Source organism: Oryctolagus cuniculus, chromosome 7 (genome assembly GCF_964237555.1).
Source record: "Oryctolagus cuniculus chromosome 7, mOryCun1.1, whole genome shotgun sequence".
Taxonomy (NCBI): Eukaryota; Metazoa; Chordata; class Mammalia; order Lagomorpha; family Leporidae; genus Oryctolagus; species Oryctolagus cuniculus.
This window is the reverse complement of record NC_091438.1, coordinates 134902795-134922034: the sequence shown is the minus strand read 5'-3', so window position 1 is coordinate 134922034 and position 19240 is coordinate 134902795. Positions and strand designations below refer to the sequence as shown.

At 46.9% G+C, this 19240-nt stretch overlaps 1 protein-coding gene across 1 annotated transcript in view; it reads right to left on the bottom strand.

Moving 5' to 3' along the window:
- Positions 1–995: 995 nt before the first annotated feature.
- The window catches only part of INPP5B (inositol polyphosphate-5-phosphatase B), a 67884-nt gene continuing 49639 nt past the window's right edge, over positions 996–19240 (bottom strand). The window contains 10 exon segments of the mRNA XM_070078727.1: positions 996–1848; positions 2099–2210; positions 3541–3668; positions 4060–4144; positions 5385–5498; positions 8481–8716; positions 9560–9722; positions 11576–11686; positions 13950–14085; positions 15027–15136. Coding sequence (XP_069934828.1) covers positions 1733–1848; positions 2099–2210; positions 3541–3668; positions 4060–4144; positions 5385–5498; positions 8481–8716; positions 9560–9722; positions 11576–11686; positions 13950–14085; positions 15027–15136 — 1311 coding nt within the window. The 3' untranslated portion in view covers positions 996–1732.

Sequence of the window (19240 nt, the reverse complement as noted above, 5' to 3'; positions counted from 1 at the left end):
GAGGAAGGAGGGGACAGTAGCTCCGCTACTTTGATTGGCTTGGGCGGTCAGGGGCCGAGCTTAAGCCTCCAATTGGCGGGCGAGAGGGGCGGGGCGGGGCACCGCGGGACGTCACCCCAGCAGTGAGTTCGTCCAGCGCCGGGGAGCGCCCTGGGTGTCCCCGGACGTAAGAGAAAGGCAGCGAACCCCCAAACAGTAGTCCAAAATGTCCACAGCTCGGCTTGCGCTGGCCGTCCTCGCCCTGGCGCCGCAACTGCAACGCGGAGGCCCATAGTTGGGCCGTCGGAATGCCGGCTCGCACTCGCGAGGGGGCAGCCTGAGAGGCCGTGGCGCTCTCGGACTCTTCCCTGGACAGCCCCAACTTCCTCTCAGAGTTAACGTGGGCAGAAGGGTCCAGGAAGGACAGACTGCACACGGAGGCAGCGCCAGGAGCATCCCGAGCCAGCCGGGAAGGACGCGGCCGCCACTTGGCGCCTCGCACGCTTTCCTAAAATGCCCAGATGGCTCCTCTTCGGACTGCTGCCCACGCTGTCCCCACTTCTCCCGGCTTCGACGGGGCTCGCGCCCGGGCTGGGCAACGCCACCTACTGGCCGCGCCCCGTCCCCAACCGTTCGCCCTGTCATCCTACTGGCCCCTCTGTAAATCACGTTTTACACGGCCGGGAGGCGATGTTGCTTGTGTCTCCCTCATGCTTTTCGGAATGCCTGGAAAGTGTCGCTGTTAGATTCTCCCGGCAGTTTCTGCTTGTTTCTGTCGTAAGCTACCTCTAGAATATTCAGAATGGCACCTCCCCCGCCCCAGACTAGACCAGACGTCAAGGGGTTCAGGCCATGGCGGCACCATTCCACCTCTTGCTTGAAGAATCCGAACACTGTTACCCAGCAGGCTGCCAGGAATATGTCTTTCTGGGCCCTGACCAGCTGCCCCAGCGCGTAAGCCTCACACGCCCAGCTGCTGAGAGCTGCCATCTCTTTAACAGACGAAAACACACAACTGCTGTTAAAAATATATTTATCATTAAAATATATTACACATGTGAGAGTATGCATTATTTACATGACAGAGGATTTGCTGGCCCAGAAATTCCCACTTGCTTCACCAGAACACCTATTGCTTCAGTGCTGACATTTTTAAGCCCCAGCATTGCCCTCAGAGGCTGAGTGACCAGCCTGAGAGTCACTGGGTCACGTCTGGGCAGGAAGGGGGCAGAGTCTCCTTGTGCGTATATCCGTGTCCTCAGAACCCTGGAAGAAGTGTCTGGGGTGGTCCAGGCCTGTTGGTCCAGCAGCACCTCTTGTGTCCTTGCTGTCCAACTCATCCTCCTTTCAGGACTCCAAAACGTGTTCAAATATCTGATCATGGGGTGCTCAGGCCAGGCAACAGGGAAGGCACTGACTATGCCCTGGAGACTGGTTGAGTGAACACAAGTACAATTTTTTTTTTTTTAATTTTTTCTTGAATAAAAAATGAGTAGAAATTATCTGTGTTAAAGAAGTAAGGGTGAGAACATCAAGTGTCAGTTTTATTATGGTGGCTCTTTCCCACATCGTCACAACTCACAGTAGCACTGCGTGTGCCAACCAATGGTGAGAGAAAGGTGGCTAGGCTCAGCAAACAGGCAGCTGCCATTCTTCCTTCCAGGTGGCCTCATATCAGGGTAAGGCATCGCTGGAGTTGCAACAGGTGGGGCTAGTGATTGCTTGCCTCAGGTAAAACAAGAAGGAGACAGGCTCAGAGAGGGTTGCAGAGGAACTGGTGAATAAACTCTTGGGCCTTCTTCTTTTCTGCTATTTCAAGCTTTTGATGACCAGCCGGGTTTCGAAGCAGTAAGCTTCCAAATATGCTAGCTGCAAGAGAAAACACAGAAGACAAATTATTCAGCAGAAGAGGATACTGTTCACTCTTGTGTTGTTAGGAGGGGAGAAAGGTGGCCGAAGCAGTATTTTCTGTTTAACAACAACAACACTGAGTGTAAACTTTGCTCGGAGCTTGAGGTTTAAGCTCTGTCGTGATGGACTTGGTTCTCTCCACAACCTCATTTCTCAACCTAAGTTTCAGAGTTTGCAAGGATGCTTTCCACAGAACGTGGCTGCTTACCTAGGATATTCTCATCTAAGTGATTTTTTGTTGAATTTTTCAGCAACTCTTGCAAAAAGGCCATCAAGTAGTTGAAGACATTTTTGTGGAATGTGGGAAGAGTAGAAATTACCTGAAAAAGGGAGGGAGAACTGAGATTTATCTTTTTGTTCATTCATCAAATTCCCACTATATTCCAGAACTGAGGACATGACAGAAGTATGAGTCATACTGTACACAGAAAACTTTGATCAATGCCACTGGTACCAAGAGAAAAGCACAGGTCAAATAGTACATGAATTTAGGGGTAAAATTCTATTTAAAAAAAAAAAATATATATATATATTTGAAAGTCAGAGTTAGAGAGAGGGAATGACAGAGGGAGAGCTCTTCCATCCTCTGGTTTACTCCCCACAGGACTGCAACACCCAGGCTTAACTAGGCCAAAACCAGGAGCTTCATCTGGGTCTCCCACGTGGGTACAGGTGCCCAAGGACTTGGGCCATCATCTGCTGCTTTTCCCAGGTGCATTAGCAGGGAGCTTGATCAGAAGTGGAGCAGCTAGGACTTGAACCAGTGCCCATATGGGATGCCAGCACTGCAGGCAGTGGCTTAACCCGTTCCACCACAACACCAGATCTGAGGTCAAACTTCTAACTTAAGACTTAAGAAAATAGAAGACATTTTAATTGGGTCTCAAATATGAGACAAAATTGAACTTGGCAAAGGTAAGGGCTAGGGTATTTAGTGCAAAGGACGTTTATGAAAAAGGTAAGAAAAGGAAGCATAACTTGTAACAGGAGCTAAGGCTTGATCAGGCCAGAAACTATTGAGTACCCTGGCTATCTGCATCTAAGAATGAGTTGGGAAGCTTGTATGAAACAGATTCTGGTTTAGTGGATTCGAGGGTCAAGCTCTGGAACCTATATTTTTGGCAGGCATTCTGTATTACTCTGCCAGGGCCTGCCGTATGTGTCAACCACTAGATTTGAGCATACAAAGTCTTGAATATTTAAGAAAGTAATTAATTGGCAATGGAGAGCGAAGTACAATTTTTGACCAACAATAACATGGCAAGTACTTTAGAATACACAATCTGATGGCACTCTACAAAACAAATCAGCTGAGGGAGAGCCTGATACAGGGCTCTGAACCAAGATAAGTAGCATGAGCATGGAAAGAGAGGATGAGTGACAGATAGATAAATGGGATCCAGCATGTGGGAGGTTAGGAGAGGGAGGAGTCAGAAGTGACTCAGGTTTTGGGGTTGAGTCACTAGAATTAAAGATGATGCCATTAAAAGAAAAAGGGACACGAGAGAAAGAAGTGGCTTCAGAAGGAAAGATATGGTGTGGGTTTTCTAAGACATTACACTTGAGGGGCCATGTCTATCTGTTCCCTCAGGCCGCAGGAGTCCAGGGGCTAGCAACAGACACGTGCTGATGCTTAACGCTTGCCCTCACCTGTTTGCTTGCTGTGTAGTTGCCAGAACACTCCAAGCAGTTATGGTAGGCGCTGTGACAGATGACAGGCTCTGGCAGGCTCTCCAGGAAAAGCAGCAAGGCTTCGGCTACGGAATGATTGCTAGCAGCTTTTGACCCCTCGTTAAGGAACAGGTGTTCATGCTGCCCACGGGTAGCAAAAGGGCTAGGAGCAAGCAACGCCATAAGTGCTGCCTGCCCAGTCAGGTCCTCTGCTCAGCTCAGAGCTAAGATGCCAATCTGACACTTCAAAGGGGTCACTGTGCTTGTCAGGTGAGTCAGGCCCTCCTGGCTTCCTGCTATATTGGTTACTTAAAGTTATCAAACACTTTTCCATGCAAACTTTAAGTAAGAAAAACATGACGGCTGAGGACACAATATCAGATTTTGAGTCTTAAAATATTCTATTCTCACCTCTCTCACTCATACAGGCACACACACACGCTACACACTCACTCACTCATACATGCACACGCACACACCTGAAAGGCTGAAGGATACAGAGGTTATCAATCATTCCAGTATCCAAACAGTCTCTGATATGTTCAAATTCAGACCGCAGGCCTGGTTGCTGAAACAGATCTTCCTACAAAAGGAAAGAAAGTCACAAAAAATTCATTTTCTCAAAAAAATCAGCAATGATCTCCTGACCTAGCAATATCACCAGCAGCGTTCAAAAAGGAACAGCATAATCTGACCTCTGAAACACCCTGGTAGACACTCTGATGTCAGCTCCTGTGACTAATTCGTCTTGCAAGTCTTCCCAGGCCTGTTTCTACAACAGGTCATCAGGAAAGTCTTCTAAAACTATGGGCACGAAGATCCAACATAAGAGAAAACTTTAAAGTAGCTATGGAGGAATTAACCAGCAAGGAGGTGAACATACTAAAGAAAATACACCAAGAATAAAACGGAGAAAGCTTTAAGGCATCGTAGTGCTTCGGGCAAAGAAGATTATGGTATTTCCATAGTCTCAAGATACTTTGGGTTCATTTCTTTTAAAATGGCTTAACACCACATTACTATGTAACAGTGTAATTCCATGCACTGCTCAAAAGTTAAATTTATAAGGAGCAATACAGAGAAAAATTGCAAAGTTCTTAAGAGATGTGATTGCCACGGCTAGACGCCTGAGTTTAGAGTCCGTTCTGCCACTGATCAGCTCTGGGACTGTGGACAAGCATGCGTCTTTCTGGATATCTGTGTCCTCTGCTGAGAGCTATTTTGAGAACTAAATGAGGCAATACTGTAAAAACAGAACAGTGCCGATGTAACGCTCAACAATTGTGAAGACAACGAAAGACGAAAATAGGATATCATAAAAATGTATGTTACTAGGGGAATATAATTTATTTAATCCCAGGAACCTACAGAAATAGGTCAGTGAAACTCACAAACCCCATGAAGCTTGGCCAAGTCAATATGGAAATCAGGCCCCCAGATGCATGGCCCATGAGTTCCATATGGTCCCCTGCCTCTACCTAATTATTAAGTTAGCCCCTCCCATTCCCAAAGCTGTTCCAGAGTTGCCACAGAGGAAAACAGGGTGACATTCCTAGACTAGAGACATCCAGCTGGGTGCTCCACAGGCCTGCCAGGGGGACTTCCTGTGCTGGGAAGGCTGTGCCCTGGGGGTAATCAGGAACTCTATGCAACAGCAGGGCTGTGAAAGTTGGCACACGACTATCCCTGTCTCACTCCCTGGGGGAGAACACTCCTCCAGTCTCCTTGGGGCAAAATCTTTTCATGCAGCAAGTTGTGGCGGCTGATGCTCTTTTCCAAGTAGCCTGGCCTCAATCAGGTCTGACAGCTTAACTGCAACCCACCTGCTGCACAGCATTTCTGTACAGGTAATCGACCATCATCCAGAGCTCTTTGGGGATGTCCATGGGTCTCTCCAGCTGGCTCCCATCATCTTCAGTGTGCACTGACATCAGCGTCTGAAAAGAAAGAAGAATCATGATGAGGTGGCTCACCACTCAACTCTGCAGGCCAGCTTCAGGGGCGTGTATGACACAGGCACACCAAACCCACAGAAAAGGGAAGCATTTCAACACCCCTGAACTAAACATTTTACAGGAAAAAAAATGAATCAACTGGCACAACCAAAGGACAAAAAATTATTTTTGAGAACTGGGAGAAGGTTACGGTAAGCAGTTTCTTTTTTTTTTTTTTTTTTTTTGACAGGCAGAGTGGACAGTGAGAGAGAGAGACAGAGAGAGAAAGGTCTTCCTTTTGACGTTGGTTCACCCTCCAATGGCTGCCGCGGCCGGCGTGCTGCGGCCGGCGCACCGCGCTGATCCGATGGCAGGAGCCAGGAGCCAGGTGCTTTTCCTGGTCTCCCATGGGGTGCAGGGCCCAAGCACCTGGGCCATCCTCCACTGCACTCCCTGGCCACAGCAGAGAGCTGGCCTGGAAAAGGGGCAACCAGGACAGAATCCGGCGCCCTGACCGGGACTAGAACCCGGTGTGCCGGCGCCGCTAGGCGGAGGATTAGCCTAGTGAGCCGCGGCGCCGGCCCCAAGTATTTCACTCTTATGCTGCAGTCTGATGAGGAAAGAGCAGACTTGGGAATCCAAAACTCTGAGTTCAGCATCTAGGTCCACTGTTAACTCAGCATGCAGCCTGTAACAGGTCACTCTCCTTGACCTGGCTTCATGGAGAGGATAATTCAAGTCTCTAGCAAGGCATTGGAAAAAAAGAGCATATATATGACCACAAATCTGCCCCAGATAATTTCCCTTATGTTAGAAGTATCTTAGTTTTGGGGCCAGTGCTGTGGTGTAGTGGGCTAAGCCTCCACCTGTGGTGCCAGCATCCCATATGGGCACCAGTTCTCGTCCTGGCTGCTCCATTTCCGATCCAGCTCTCTGCTATGGCCTGGGAAAGTAGCGGAAGATGGCTCAAGTGCTTGGGCCCCTACACCCACACAGGAGACCCCGAAGAAGCTCCTGGCTCCTAGCTTTGGATTGGCTTAGCTCTGGCCTTTGCAGCCATTTGGTGAGTGAACCAGCAGATGGAAGACATTTCTCTGTGTCTCTCTCTGTAACTCTACCTCTCAAATAAATAAATTAATTAATTAAATTAAATAAAAAAGTAGAAGTATCTTACTTTTAGATCTCAGCAAAATTAGTTTAGGATGGTAACCCACAAAGTGATGATTTAAGAAAGAATAGTATCGTACGTCAGGGAACATTCATTATCATATGATCCGTGGCTGAATTTCTCTAATATACTTCTCTAAAATGAATTTTTAGAAGTTTACTTCTACTTATTTTGAAAGACAGTGACAGAGACGGAGAGGGGAATGGGGGGAGAGAGAGAGAGAGAAAGAATTCTCCATTTGCTGGTTCACTCTCCCAAACCTGCAACAGCTGGACTGGAGCTGGGCCAGGCCAAAGTCAGAAGCCAGAAACTCCATATAGGTTTGCCATGTGGGTGTCAGGAACCCAAGGACCTCAGACGTCATCTCCCACCTCCCAGGAAGCTGGACTGGAAGTGGAGGCAGGACTTGATCACGGCACTCCACGTAGGATGCAAACACCCGCGGCGGCAGCTTATCCTGCTGCACCACTACACCTGCCCCAGAGTGAATGTTTATACTCCCCCCAAAACTGGTATGTTCAAATCTAATCTCCAGTGCTGCTATCTGACAATGGGGCGCCTGGGTAGGTGATAAGGGCTTTGCCCTCGTGAATGGGATTAGTGCCCTCAAAAAGAGACCGCAGAGAGCTCTCTTGCCCTTTCTGCCCTGTGAGGACACAGCAGGAAGACTGTCCTCCATGAACCAGGAAGTGAGTGCTCACCAGACACCAAATCTGCAGGCTCTTTTATCTTAGACTTACAGCCTCCAGAACCATGGGAAGTGAGCATCTGCTATTTATAAGTCACCCACCTACGAGATTCCGCTATTGCAGTGCAAACGGACTATGCCATGCACTACGTATAAAGTCTGAAAACACAGGCCCAACATTTTGCAGCTCTTTCCATCAAGAAGTGGAGTCCTCCCCCACCCCTGCACTCTGGGCTGGCTTTACACACACTGTGACCAGCACATGGCAGAAGTGGTACCGTGTGAGTTTTGGAGTCATTGCTACAAACGGCCTTACGGCTTCTGCTCTCATGCTCTGACCCCCACATACAGAAAGAAGCCTGAGCTAGCCTGCTAAGTGATGTGAGCCCCTGTGGAGGGCGGCCCAGACAGTGGCTAAAACCAAGACATGAGAGGAAAGCCACCTTGACTCTTCTGGCCATACGGCTGCCAGTGGATGACAATGGCACAAGTGAGCCTAGGTTAAGACCAGCAGGAGAAACCCAGAGAGTTTTGAGAAACAGCAACTCATTGTTTTGTCATCAGCCACTCACTTCCTCATCACTCAATTTTGTCTTCAGCCCCCCACGCACGACTGAAAGTCTTCTCGTGACGTGAACAACTGCACAACCAGCAGAGCTGACGGCTGCGTTTTGGCCTTGTTCCTCTGCAGGGTCACAAAGGAACAGTTGCACTTCTTGACATTCTTCCCTCAACTTCCACTACACTGCCTTCCACCCATCTCTCTAACAACTGTGATCTGTTCTGGTTCCTCTTTCTCTTTCTACCCTTTACACTCTCAATATAACTCCTACTTCTCCCTTAAGTAAACTGCCCATGGTTTCAAATACTGACCCTTCATTGATCCATAATTCTAATGCCGTGCCATTTCCTTGACTTCAGGTTCACATTTCCAATGGGCTTTCAACTTGTCCGTGTAAAAATTCCAGGGTGGTGTGTTACATACCAACATGTAACTGATATAGAAGCAGGCCCTGGAAGGCTGACAATTCTTGAGTCCCTGGGAGGGGTATCCATAGGGGTACCTTGCTGGACTGGCTTGAGCAGCTGCTGCACAGTAATAGTTGTTTCCATGTGACATGTCACTTACCAGCTGACTAACAGTCTCAAGTGGTAGGTCTAGGATCGGCTCCCTCATGTGGCACAACGTATGAATGGGAGACCCGAAACAGCTGGGCAGGTAGTTCCCAGACACAGACAGAAAGTAATCCTTTCCCCTTTCCAAGTGCAAAACCAGAATGTCCTCGATTTTGTCTTCACCGGAGTTGAGTTTTGTGGCTGTGGTCTTATTCACAAAGAGCTCCAACTCAATCTCAATGTCAGAATCTGCAGAAAAATCAAAAAAGCAGTCTTGGTTAAGGGGAGGCCAAGAGGAAAGGGGAAAAGAAGATGGGAGGGAAGAGGATACAGCACTAGGGGTTAGGACAAGGAAATAAAAGGAAATCGGCTAACTCACAAGTATCTGTGTGCTCAGCACCCAAGAGATACAAGACCAAGGAGCTGATATACCGAATGGAAAGATGAAAACAACAAACACAAACACTTGACTAGGTAAATGCTACAAAGTTCAGGTAATTCAGTAGTACAGCACAAGCCAAAAACATTAACACAAGGCAATGACACCAATCAAAGAGTCTTCCCTGAGCCACGTAAGATGAAGATATATATCTGATGACTTGATGCCGTGGAAACAAAATCAATTATCGTCTATTAGTTGTCCACAAAACTCCCTTACTCCTCTGCCACACAGCACCACACAGGAGACATCAGGAGAATGATGTAGATGGTCCATTCCAGGCCACATACAATTTCTGGGTTGCTATCCCATTGTCTTTCTCCGTTCAGACCAGATGCCTGGGCACTGGTGACAGTGGAGAGACTAAGGAAATAGTTTCTTTAGCAGCAGACTTGCTTACAGCAATCTAATGTTTTCTCTTCCTGTAGAATTATGGGACACATAAATGACCGAATCTACCTCTGAAACTAAATTGACATTCCTCATTAGCATGTATTTTATTTATGGGTGGGTTCAGTGGTAGAACCTTTCAGAAAGTTTCAAGAAAAGATTAAAGCACTTAGTAGTACAATGTCTGTTTTAGAAAAATGAGTAAAGGCAGGAGAGGGCATTCCCCAAACCAGACACCGGGAGCCTGGGGACGAAGGCCTTACCTGGCAGGAGGAAACCCTTGCTGGGGCTGGCACTTAGCCACCGCTTACAATAAGAGTCTTCATCAGGCTTGTTGATGAATTGAAACTGGCAGGGCACTTGTCCATTATGAATTGTAAAGGATTCTACTTGCAATTGCATGTATTTCACATTCTGGAAACAGAACTGGGGACAAGCCCAGGACTAGTCAGAAACAGGGCTCTCTGCTCCGCCACCTGCACAGCCACCCCAACCGGACAATCCCTGACACACAAAGAAAATGACGGACCATCTCTGCAATCTTTGTGCTGTAAGTACTTACCTGGGAGGCCACACTATCACTAACTACACCAGTGATCTGCATCCAACTCAAAACCCACAAAACTCCAAGAACTCAAGGCTTTCTTTCTTTTCTTTTCTTTTCTTTTTCTTTTTTTTACAGGCAGAGTGGGCAGAGAGAGAGAGAGAGACAGAGAGAAAGGTCTTCCTTTTGCCGTTGGTTCACCCTCCAATGGCTGCCGCGGCCGGCGCGCTGCGCTGACCTGAAGGCAGGAGCCAGGTGCTTATCCTGGTCTCCCATGCAGGTGCAGGGCCAAAGTACTTGGGCCATCCTCCACCGCACTCCCTGGCCACAGCAGAGAGCTGGCCTGGAAGAGGAGTAACCGGGACAGAATCTGACATGCCCCGACTGGGACTAGAACCCAGTGTGCCGGCGCAGCTAGGTGGAGGTTCAGCCTATTGAGCTGCGGCGCCGGCTGCTTTTTTTTCTTAATAATGAAGGAGTTGACATTTTTATCTGTTATAACCAATAAATATTTCCAAAATGCCCTTCATAAGTTCTAAACATGAAGGTCAAACTTATCCTTAAGTAACTGGATATGTAGGGCTTTAAAAATACTTTTCAAGGGGCCAGCATTGTGGCCCAGTGTGTTAAACCGCTGCTTAAACTGCTGGCATTCCAAATCAGAGTGCAGGTTCAAGTCCTGACTGTTTTGATTCCAACCCAGCTCCCTGCTAACAAATCTGGGAAAACAGCAGATCATGGCCTAAGTACCAGGAACCCTGTCACCCTATGGGAGACCAGGATGGAGTTCCAGTCTCTTGGCTTTGCCCTAGTCTAGCCCTGGCCATGGTGGCTATCTGAGGAGTGAACCAGCAGACAGAAAATCTCTGTCACTCTGCCTTTTAAATATACAAATAAATATTTAAAAAATAAAAGTGATGGGGCAGCACTGTGGCACAGTGGGTTAAAGCCCTGGCCTGAAGCGCCGGCATCCCATATGGGCTTCGGTTCTAGTCCCGGCTGCTCCTATTCTGATCCAGCTCTCTGCTATGCCCTGGGATAGCAGTAGAAGATGGCCCAAGTCCTTGGGCTCCTGCACCCACGTGGGAGACCCGAAGGAAGCTCCTGGCTCCTGGCTTCAGATCAGCGCAGCTCTGGCCATTGCAGCCTTCTGGGGGAGTGAACCAGTGGATGGAAGACCTCTCTCTCTGTCTCTATCTCTCTCTGTAACTCTTTTTCAAATAAATAAAATATTTTTTTAAAAAAAGTGCTTCACTATATACCCTGACTTGATTTGACTGTGTGGTACTGTGAACTTTGAAGGATCTAAGCTTGGGTCTTCCATGAACAACCTTTAGACTTAACTTCTACTGCTTATCGCTTTCCTGTGCTGCCTCCCATCTCATCAACTCAAGCTTATCCATAGGATTCAGGATCAACTTAATCTGATAGCAATGCCTCAGTAGGAAGATAAATCCATTGCAAAAATACATACCAATCATTGTAAAATCAAACTAAACACATTTTGGATCAACTGACTTAGAAGATCAGAATCTGTACACAATCCACACCAACCACCCCTCTCTCTTCTCGGTGGGCCCCACCCTCGCTTTATCTGACAGCAGCCTATCACAGAGGACTACAGTCCAGTAGAGGATAGGTGCCTCCAGGAATTCTGAGCTCTAGGAGAACAGGGAGATTTAAGTTCCAGAAGTGGAAACGCTCAGGGCTAATATTCTTAGCATGTCTTTCCTACCTCTCTCTTAGAGAGGGACACGGAGGGAATGTTGGCATTTTCCATTTTATCCAGGGAGCGAACAATTTCCTCCAGAGTCTTCCGATAAAGCTCTTCATTGATGACCCTCACCTGGAAGGGAAACAGCGGACTGAGGACCTTTGCGCCATTTCCCCTTTTTCAGTAGAGAAGGCATTCACAGCACTGGGAGATAGGTGATAGCAAAACAGAAAGTGAAGGCCGAATAGATTAAATAAGCAAACAAAGAACTCAATGAACAACATTCAGAAAGCTTGCCCAAAGGCATTGCTTGTGGCAAAGCCAACTGCTTCCTGATGAACAGAAGAGGGACGCGGGAGTGCAGGTGCTGCTGGCAGTCAGTTCTGGGGGTGCCCGGCCCAAGGCAGGAGGATGCTCAGTGCCTAGCTACTTTGCTTGCTACCACCAACAGGCCAGTAAGGAGCAGCTTTTCTAGGGCTCCGGTGGAAAGCAGTGTCTCTCAGGCTTCATTTAAACCCAGTCACAAAGATCTCTGTCTGGTTCTCCCTTCTGTATTTTGAGTTATAAATATATTTTTAAAATGTTTCCAGGACTTTAATTATAATACCCATTAGACTCTTCTCAATCGACTCTCACCCTCATAGATTCTGACACACTTCTACCCACACTGTTAGGAATTCGAAACTGATAGAAACAGTCACCAAGGATGAAACACAAAATAAACGATGGAAAGAAACTGGACCTCACTAGCAATCGGGGAAATGTCATCTAAAACAATGAAGCACCTTTTTTTCCCTCAATTGGGTTGACAAAAATTTTAAAAGATTGCAGGCGCAGTGGCGCAGCGGCTTAACTCCCTGGCCTGAAGTGCTGGCATCCCATACGGGCGCCGGTTCAAGGCCCGACTGCTCCACTTCCAATCCAGCTCTCTGCTATGGCCTGGGAAAGCAGTGGAAGATGCACTCAGGTGGGAGACCAGGAATAAGCTCCTGGCTCCTGGCTTTGGATAGGCACAGCTCTGGCCATTACCGCCATATGGGGAGTGAACCAGCAGATGGAAGACCTCTCTCTCTCTGCCTCCCCTCTCTCTGTGTAACTCTGACTTTTGAATAAATAAATAAACCTTAAAAAAAAGGAAAAGATTAATTGAATCCAATAGTGGAAAGTGTACGGGAAAATAAGCTTATATGAAGGGACTTCAAAAAAGCAGAATTAAAAAATAGTGCAAGAGTTGGTATTTAACCTAGTGGTTAAGATGCCCATGTCCCATGTGAGAGTGCCTGGGTTCAACATCAATATCATGGGCTCCTGACTCTAGCCTCTTGCCAGTGCAGACCTGTAGCAGTGGTGTTGGCTCAAGTAATTGGGGACCTGCCAACCCACATGGAAGACCTGCATTGTATTCTTAGCTCCTGGCTTTGGCCCAGGCTCCTGGCCATCGCAGGCATTCGGGGAGTGAACCAGCAGATGGGAGCACTCTCTTATGGCCAGCATTGCAGAGCAGCAGTTAAAGCTGCCACCTGTGATGCCGGCATCCCACATGAGCTCCAGTTCATGTCCTGGCTGCTCCTCTTCCAACCCAGCTCCCTGCTAATCACCAGTAAAAAACAGCACAAGATGGCCAAAGTGTCTGTGCCCTGCAACCCACATGAGAGACCTGGATGAAGCTCCTGGATCCTGGTTTTGGCCTGGCTCAGCCCTGACCTTTGTAGTCATCTGGGAAGTGAACCAGCAGATGGCAGATCAATCTCTCTCTCTCTCCTAACTCTTTCAAATAAATAAATAAATCTTTTTAAAAAAATGAAATAAAACATATTTTTCTTTGACCCACTAACTTTATGAGTATCATTCTGTAGAAATACACTGGTACACAAAGATGGATGTAATGGATGGTCCCTGTAGCACTGTGTACAATGGCAAAATTGTGGAAACAAATGATTGACATATAGATCATGGTTCATCCACACTATGGACTACTTTGCACAAAATGAGGGGGAAGCACTACTTTTACAGACATGGAAACATCTCTTGAGACACATTTAATGAGGACAAAAAAGATGGTCTCAGAACAACATATAAATACCACGATCTCTTTCACAGAAAAAGAAAGATATCCTCTAGGTTGAATATAGAACCCTGATATACTCATTGGTAAATGTGTCAGAGTCTTAAAAGATATAGTCCAAAGGCAAAAGGATCCTTCTACGGATGTGGAAACATACACAAATATATGAAAATAATTGCTAATTAAGTTTAAACTAAAACAATGTGTAAAGGGAGCCTCTTCATACTCAGGGCAACAGGAGAGGAGGAGACCAGAAAGACATAAAGTAACCTTGGTGTGAGAGCTGACTCCTTGGGGAATGTTGAGAAGGGGCACCAGCCGCCCACCTACCCCAATGTCGAACACCGAGCTGACAGGCTTGTGGTCACTGGTCTTCAGGGCCATGTGGCTCTGATAACTCAGCTGAGTGATGTTCTTCCCTTTCCAGAGGATCCGGTCGCACCAGGCAGGGGCTCGACACTTCTCGCTGAAATGCAAAGTTCACAGTGGCAGCAGTCACAGAAACAACAGTGCCCACGGCCTGGTTCCCTGGTTTAGGTGGGAAATGACAAGGCAGAGCCCTCACGTCCATGCAGCCCAGAGATCTGAGGCAGCAGGAGCAATTTGGGCCTACCAGGGGATACCTAGGAAGCATCATTTGAAACAACTGTGAAAGCTCAAAGCCCAAGGGTTAAGTCTGAGTCTCGCTCGTTACCCTCCTGCGAGGGCTAGAAGACAAGTAGAAATGCAATAGGAGTAAGTACTTTGTAGTGCAGCATTTTAAGCCTTTGCTTGGGGTATACCTGCATCCATATCAGAGTGCCCGCTCCAGTCCTAGCTGCCCCACTTTTGATCCAGCTGCCCCCTAATGTGCCTGGAAATGCAGCAGATGATGACCCAAGTATGTGGGCCCCACCACCTATAAGGGAGACCTGGATGGAGCTGCAGGCACTTGGGGAGTGAAACGGTGGATAGAAGATCTCTCTTGCACTCTCTCCCTCCATCACTCTGCCTTTCAAATAAATCAGTAAGTCTCTTTTAAAAAGCTCAAATTCCTATTGCCTTGGTTTAAACCTTGCCTATACTGTTGCCTGCTTCGGAGGTTCTTTTATTTTTCTATGCCTCTCATCTCTGATATAATAAAAAGATGATAATAATCATACCAGCTCAAGGTTGTTGAGAGGATTGAAATAAACAAGTAAAAAGTAATGAATAATATATAGAACAAGGTAAACAATAATAAAAATATTAATTTCTTTGTAGTAATCAAGTACAAGGTAAGTCAGCTGGACTATCTCAGTACCCTAAGCGGAGCTGAAAAGTAAATCAATATCAAGAATTACTAAAGGAGCAGATATTGCGGCACAGTGGCTTCCCAGAGTTTCTGAGTTTCCATCTGCTCAACTCCCTGAGCAACCTCTGACCTACCTGGTGTCCCAGTTGTCCGAGCCAGTATCGTACTTATAGGTAGGCTGGAAGGTGAGCTCCCCTTCTGTGAAGCCCTCAAAGACAGCCTTTGCAGCCACCTGAATTTTCAGCTATACAGAAAGAGGAGAGAAAAAAAATCTCAGAATAAAAAGATCAAATCTTGATAGCAGAGAAAAGGAAATGAATGTAGAACCCAAACCCTGTTCCAAAAGGACAGGCATCACAAGAAAGCTCTCCCATAAGACCTGAGTTAATCAAATCCTAGGCAGAGGCACAAGCTTCCCATTCTCCCACCAGCTAATATAGTTTTAAGGCTCTGTGTAAGGGGCTAGCACTGTGGCGTAGTGGGTAAAGCCGTCGCCTGCAGTGCCAGTTCGAGTCCTGGCTGTTCCACTTCTGATCTGGCTCTCTGCTGTGGCCTGGGAAAGCAGTGGAAGATGGCCCAAGTCCTTGGGCCCTTGCACCTGCATGGGAGACCCGGAGGAAGCTCATGGCTCCTGACTTTGGATTGGCCCAGCTCCAGTCATTATGGCTACTTGGGGAGCGAACCAGGGGATGGAAGACCTCTCTCTCTCTGCCTCTGCCTCTCTAATAAATAAATAAAGAAAAAAAATTATTTATTTGACAGGTAGAGTTACAGACAGTGAGAGAAAGACAGAGAAAGGTCTTCCTTCCGTTGGCTTACTCCCCAAATGGCCGCTACAGCTGGCGCTGCGTTGATCTGAAGGCAGGATCCAGGTGCTTCCTCCTGGTCTCCCACATGAGTGCAGGGGTCCAAGCACCTGGGCCATCCTCCACTGCCTTTCTGGGCCACAGCAGAGAGCTGGACTGGAAGAGGAGCAACCGGGACTAGAACCCAGCGCCCATATGGGATGCTGGCACTGCAGGCGGAGGATTAACCAAGTGAGCCACAGCGCCGGTCCCAAGAAAATTTTTTTTAAAAAGGCTCTGTGTAAAAAAAAAAAAAAAAAAAAAAAAAAAAAAAAAAAGGCTCTGTGTAAGAGCCTCCCTCCACATGAGGGGCCTGTGTCCCATCTTACTGAGACATGCCTAGAGGACTAAGTGCCACTCAGCATAGTTTGTCCCTTCCCGGTGTCAAGTCCTTCATCCATGTAGCACAGTTGCTCCAAATATACAGACAGATAAGAGCTGTGTTGTCAAGTTAGTTATGTGAACTGAGGGAAGCTCTTCACCTGCACATTTTGAATTTGTGATAGAGTCTACCTTGGAGGGTCATTAGAAAGGTTAACTGTCAACTTAGTGTCTGACACATTATGAGAACAGCTAACTTCCTTCCTATAGTATTGATTCTAGGAGTTCCTTCCAAATCATGCTCTTAGAAGAGAGAAAAGCCGTGCTCTTGTCTCTTCCGTAGAGCACCAGGGTTGGTCCTGGGTAGACTGCTGAAGAGCTGTCAGCTCTCATGCTGCAGGTTGGTCAGCTATCCAGGGAATGCTACAAAAGCATTTCAAATGTTCATGGCATGGTGCAGTTGGCACAGTGGATAGGACACGGCTTGGGGCACCTGCATCCCATACTGGAGTGCCGGGGTTGAGGTCTCAACTCCACTTCCAATTTCAGCTTCCTGCTAATGTGCACAGTAGAGGGCAGCAGGTGATTGGCTTAAGTAGCTGGGTTCCAGCCACCCAAATGGCAGACCTGGAATGAGTTCCTAGCCCCGCCTTGCTGTGAGCATATGGGGAATGAACCAGTAGTTGGAAAATGTCTGTCTCTGTCTGTTTCTGCCTTTAAAATAAAGTAAAAAAAATTTTTTTTCAGTTTACAGGGAAATAAATTAAAAATAAGCTTATTTTAAAGCAAATTTTTTTTTATTTCTGCCAGTGTTTTCATAATATGCATTTAAACTTTTTTCATTTTATTTGAAAGGCAGGCACAAAGAGACAGAGATCTTCGATCCACTGGCTCCCTCTGCAAATGTTTGTAATAGTCAGTGCTGGGTCAGGCTGCAGGCAAGATCCAGGAACTCCATTCAGAACCACATGGGTGGCAGAGGCCCAAGTACTTGAGCCATCACCTACTGCCTTCCAGGGAACACACTACAAGGAAACTGACTGGAAGCAGAGGAGCTGCAACGTGAAGTAAGCCCTCCAATATGGGATATGAGCATAATATGCATTTTTATTAACTTTTTGAAGGCCTTGTATGTACAGATTTCAAAATTATTTTACATAAAAAATAAACTTATCCTGTAATGTCCATTTCCCACAGACTTTTTGAAGAACCCTCATATTTGCCAATTTCCTAAAAATGACTTGTTTAAGACACTATCAAACAAAAAGCAACAAGAAAAAAAAGAAAACTTAGGTATGAATGGAAGCTGATGCTTCCTCAATGGGTACACATAGTCTTTAAAACCAACTGGAGGGGGGCTGCCGCCTGCAGTGCCGGCATCCTATAGGGGTGCCAGTTCGAGTCCTGGCTGCTCCACTTCTGTTCCAGCTCTCTGCTATGGCCTGGGAAAGCAGTAGAAGATGGCCCAAGTCCTTGGGCCCCTACACCTGCGTGGGAGACCCAGAAGAAGCTCCTGGCTCATGACTTCAGATTGGCACAGCTCCGACCATTGCAATCAATTGGGGAGTGAACAAACAGGTGGGACTCTTTCAAATAAATAAATCTTAAAAAAAAAAAACTGTAGGGGCCCACACTGTGGCGTAGTGGGTAAAGCGTTGCCTGCAGTGCCGGCAAACCATGTGGGTGCCAGTTTTAGCCCCAGCTGCTCCATTTCTGATCCAGATCTCTGCTATGGCCTGGGAAAGCAGCAGAAGATGGCCCAAGTCCTTGGGCCCCTGCACCTGCATGGGAGACCTGAAAGAAGCTCCTGGCTCTTCGCTTTGGATCGCAGCAGCTCTGGCCATTGCAGCCATCTGGGGAGTGAACCAGCAGGCAGATGGAAGATCTCTTTCTCTCTCTCTCTCCACCTCTGCATTTCAAATAAATAAATAAATCTCTTTTTTTTAATATGTATTTATTCACTTGAAATTCAGAGTTACACAGAGAGAGAAGGAGAGGCAGAGAGAAAGAGAAGTCTTCCATCCGCTGGTCCACTCCCTTGTTGGCCGCAATGGCTGGAGCTGTGCCAATCCAAAAGCCAGGAGCCAGGAGCTTCCTCCAGGTCTCCCACATGGGTACAAGGGCCCAAGGACTTGGGCCATCTTTTTACTGCTCTCCCAGGCCATAGCAGAGAGCCGGATCGGAAGTGGAACAGCTAGGACTTGAACCAGTGCCCAAATGGGATGCCAGCACTGCAGGCGGCAGCTTTATCCACTACACCACAGTGTAGGCCCCAATAAATAAACCTTAAAAACAAAATGATCATTAGACTTAAAACAAAACACACTAGAGGGGCAGGAATGTGGTGCAAAGGGTTAAGTCACCACGTGGGACACCAGCATTCCAACTAGAGTGCCTGCTTCCCATCCTGGCTACTCCACTTCTGATCCAACTTCCTGCTCATGTACCTGGGAGGCAGCAGATGATGGCTCAAGTGCTTGGGTCCCTGCCACCCATGTGGAAGAGATGGACGAAATTCCTGTTCCTGGCTTGGGCTGGCCCAGCCCTAGCAGCTGGGGAGTGAACCAGCAGATGGAAAAGCTCTCTTTCTGCCTCTGTTACTCCACCTTGCAAATAAGTAAATTCTAAACAAACAAACAAACACAGAAACAAGACCATGGAAGCAGATAAGCACACAGAATGGTACCATTGCTTTAGGAAAAAAACTGGACAACAAGGCAAGTGAAGATAAGTATGAAAGTATGAGGAAAATAAGAAGATGTAAACAGAGCTAGAACAGACTAGGTTAATGCTAACGTGAGGATCAAGTAGAATAAAATGAATTTACTAAGAAAAAGACTTAGAAAAAATTGGGCCAACGGAAGAAGCCCCTGGCTTCGTATTGGTGCAGCTCCGGCCATTGCAGCCATCTGTAACTCTGTCTTTCAAATAAATAAAATGAATCTTTAAAAAAAAAAATTGGGCCAACAATTATGCCATAAAGAAAAACATAATGATTCTTTTTCTTCAAGTAATCTGCACTGGCAAAAAAAAAAAAAAAAAAGCACGAGAGAGAGAGAAAGATTTAGACTAATGACAATATTTAGATTATTAAAGAATGTGCTACATACTTTTTTAAAAAAAGACTTTAGGGGTCACTGCTGTGAGGTAGTGGAAAAAGCCACCACCGGCAGTGTCAGCAT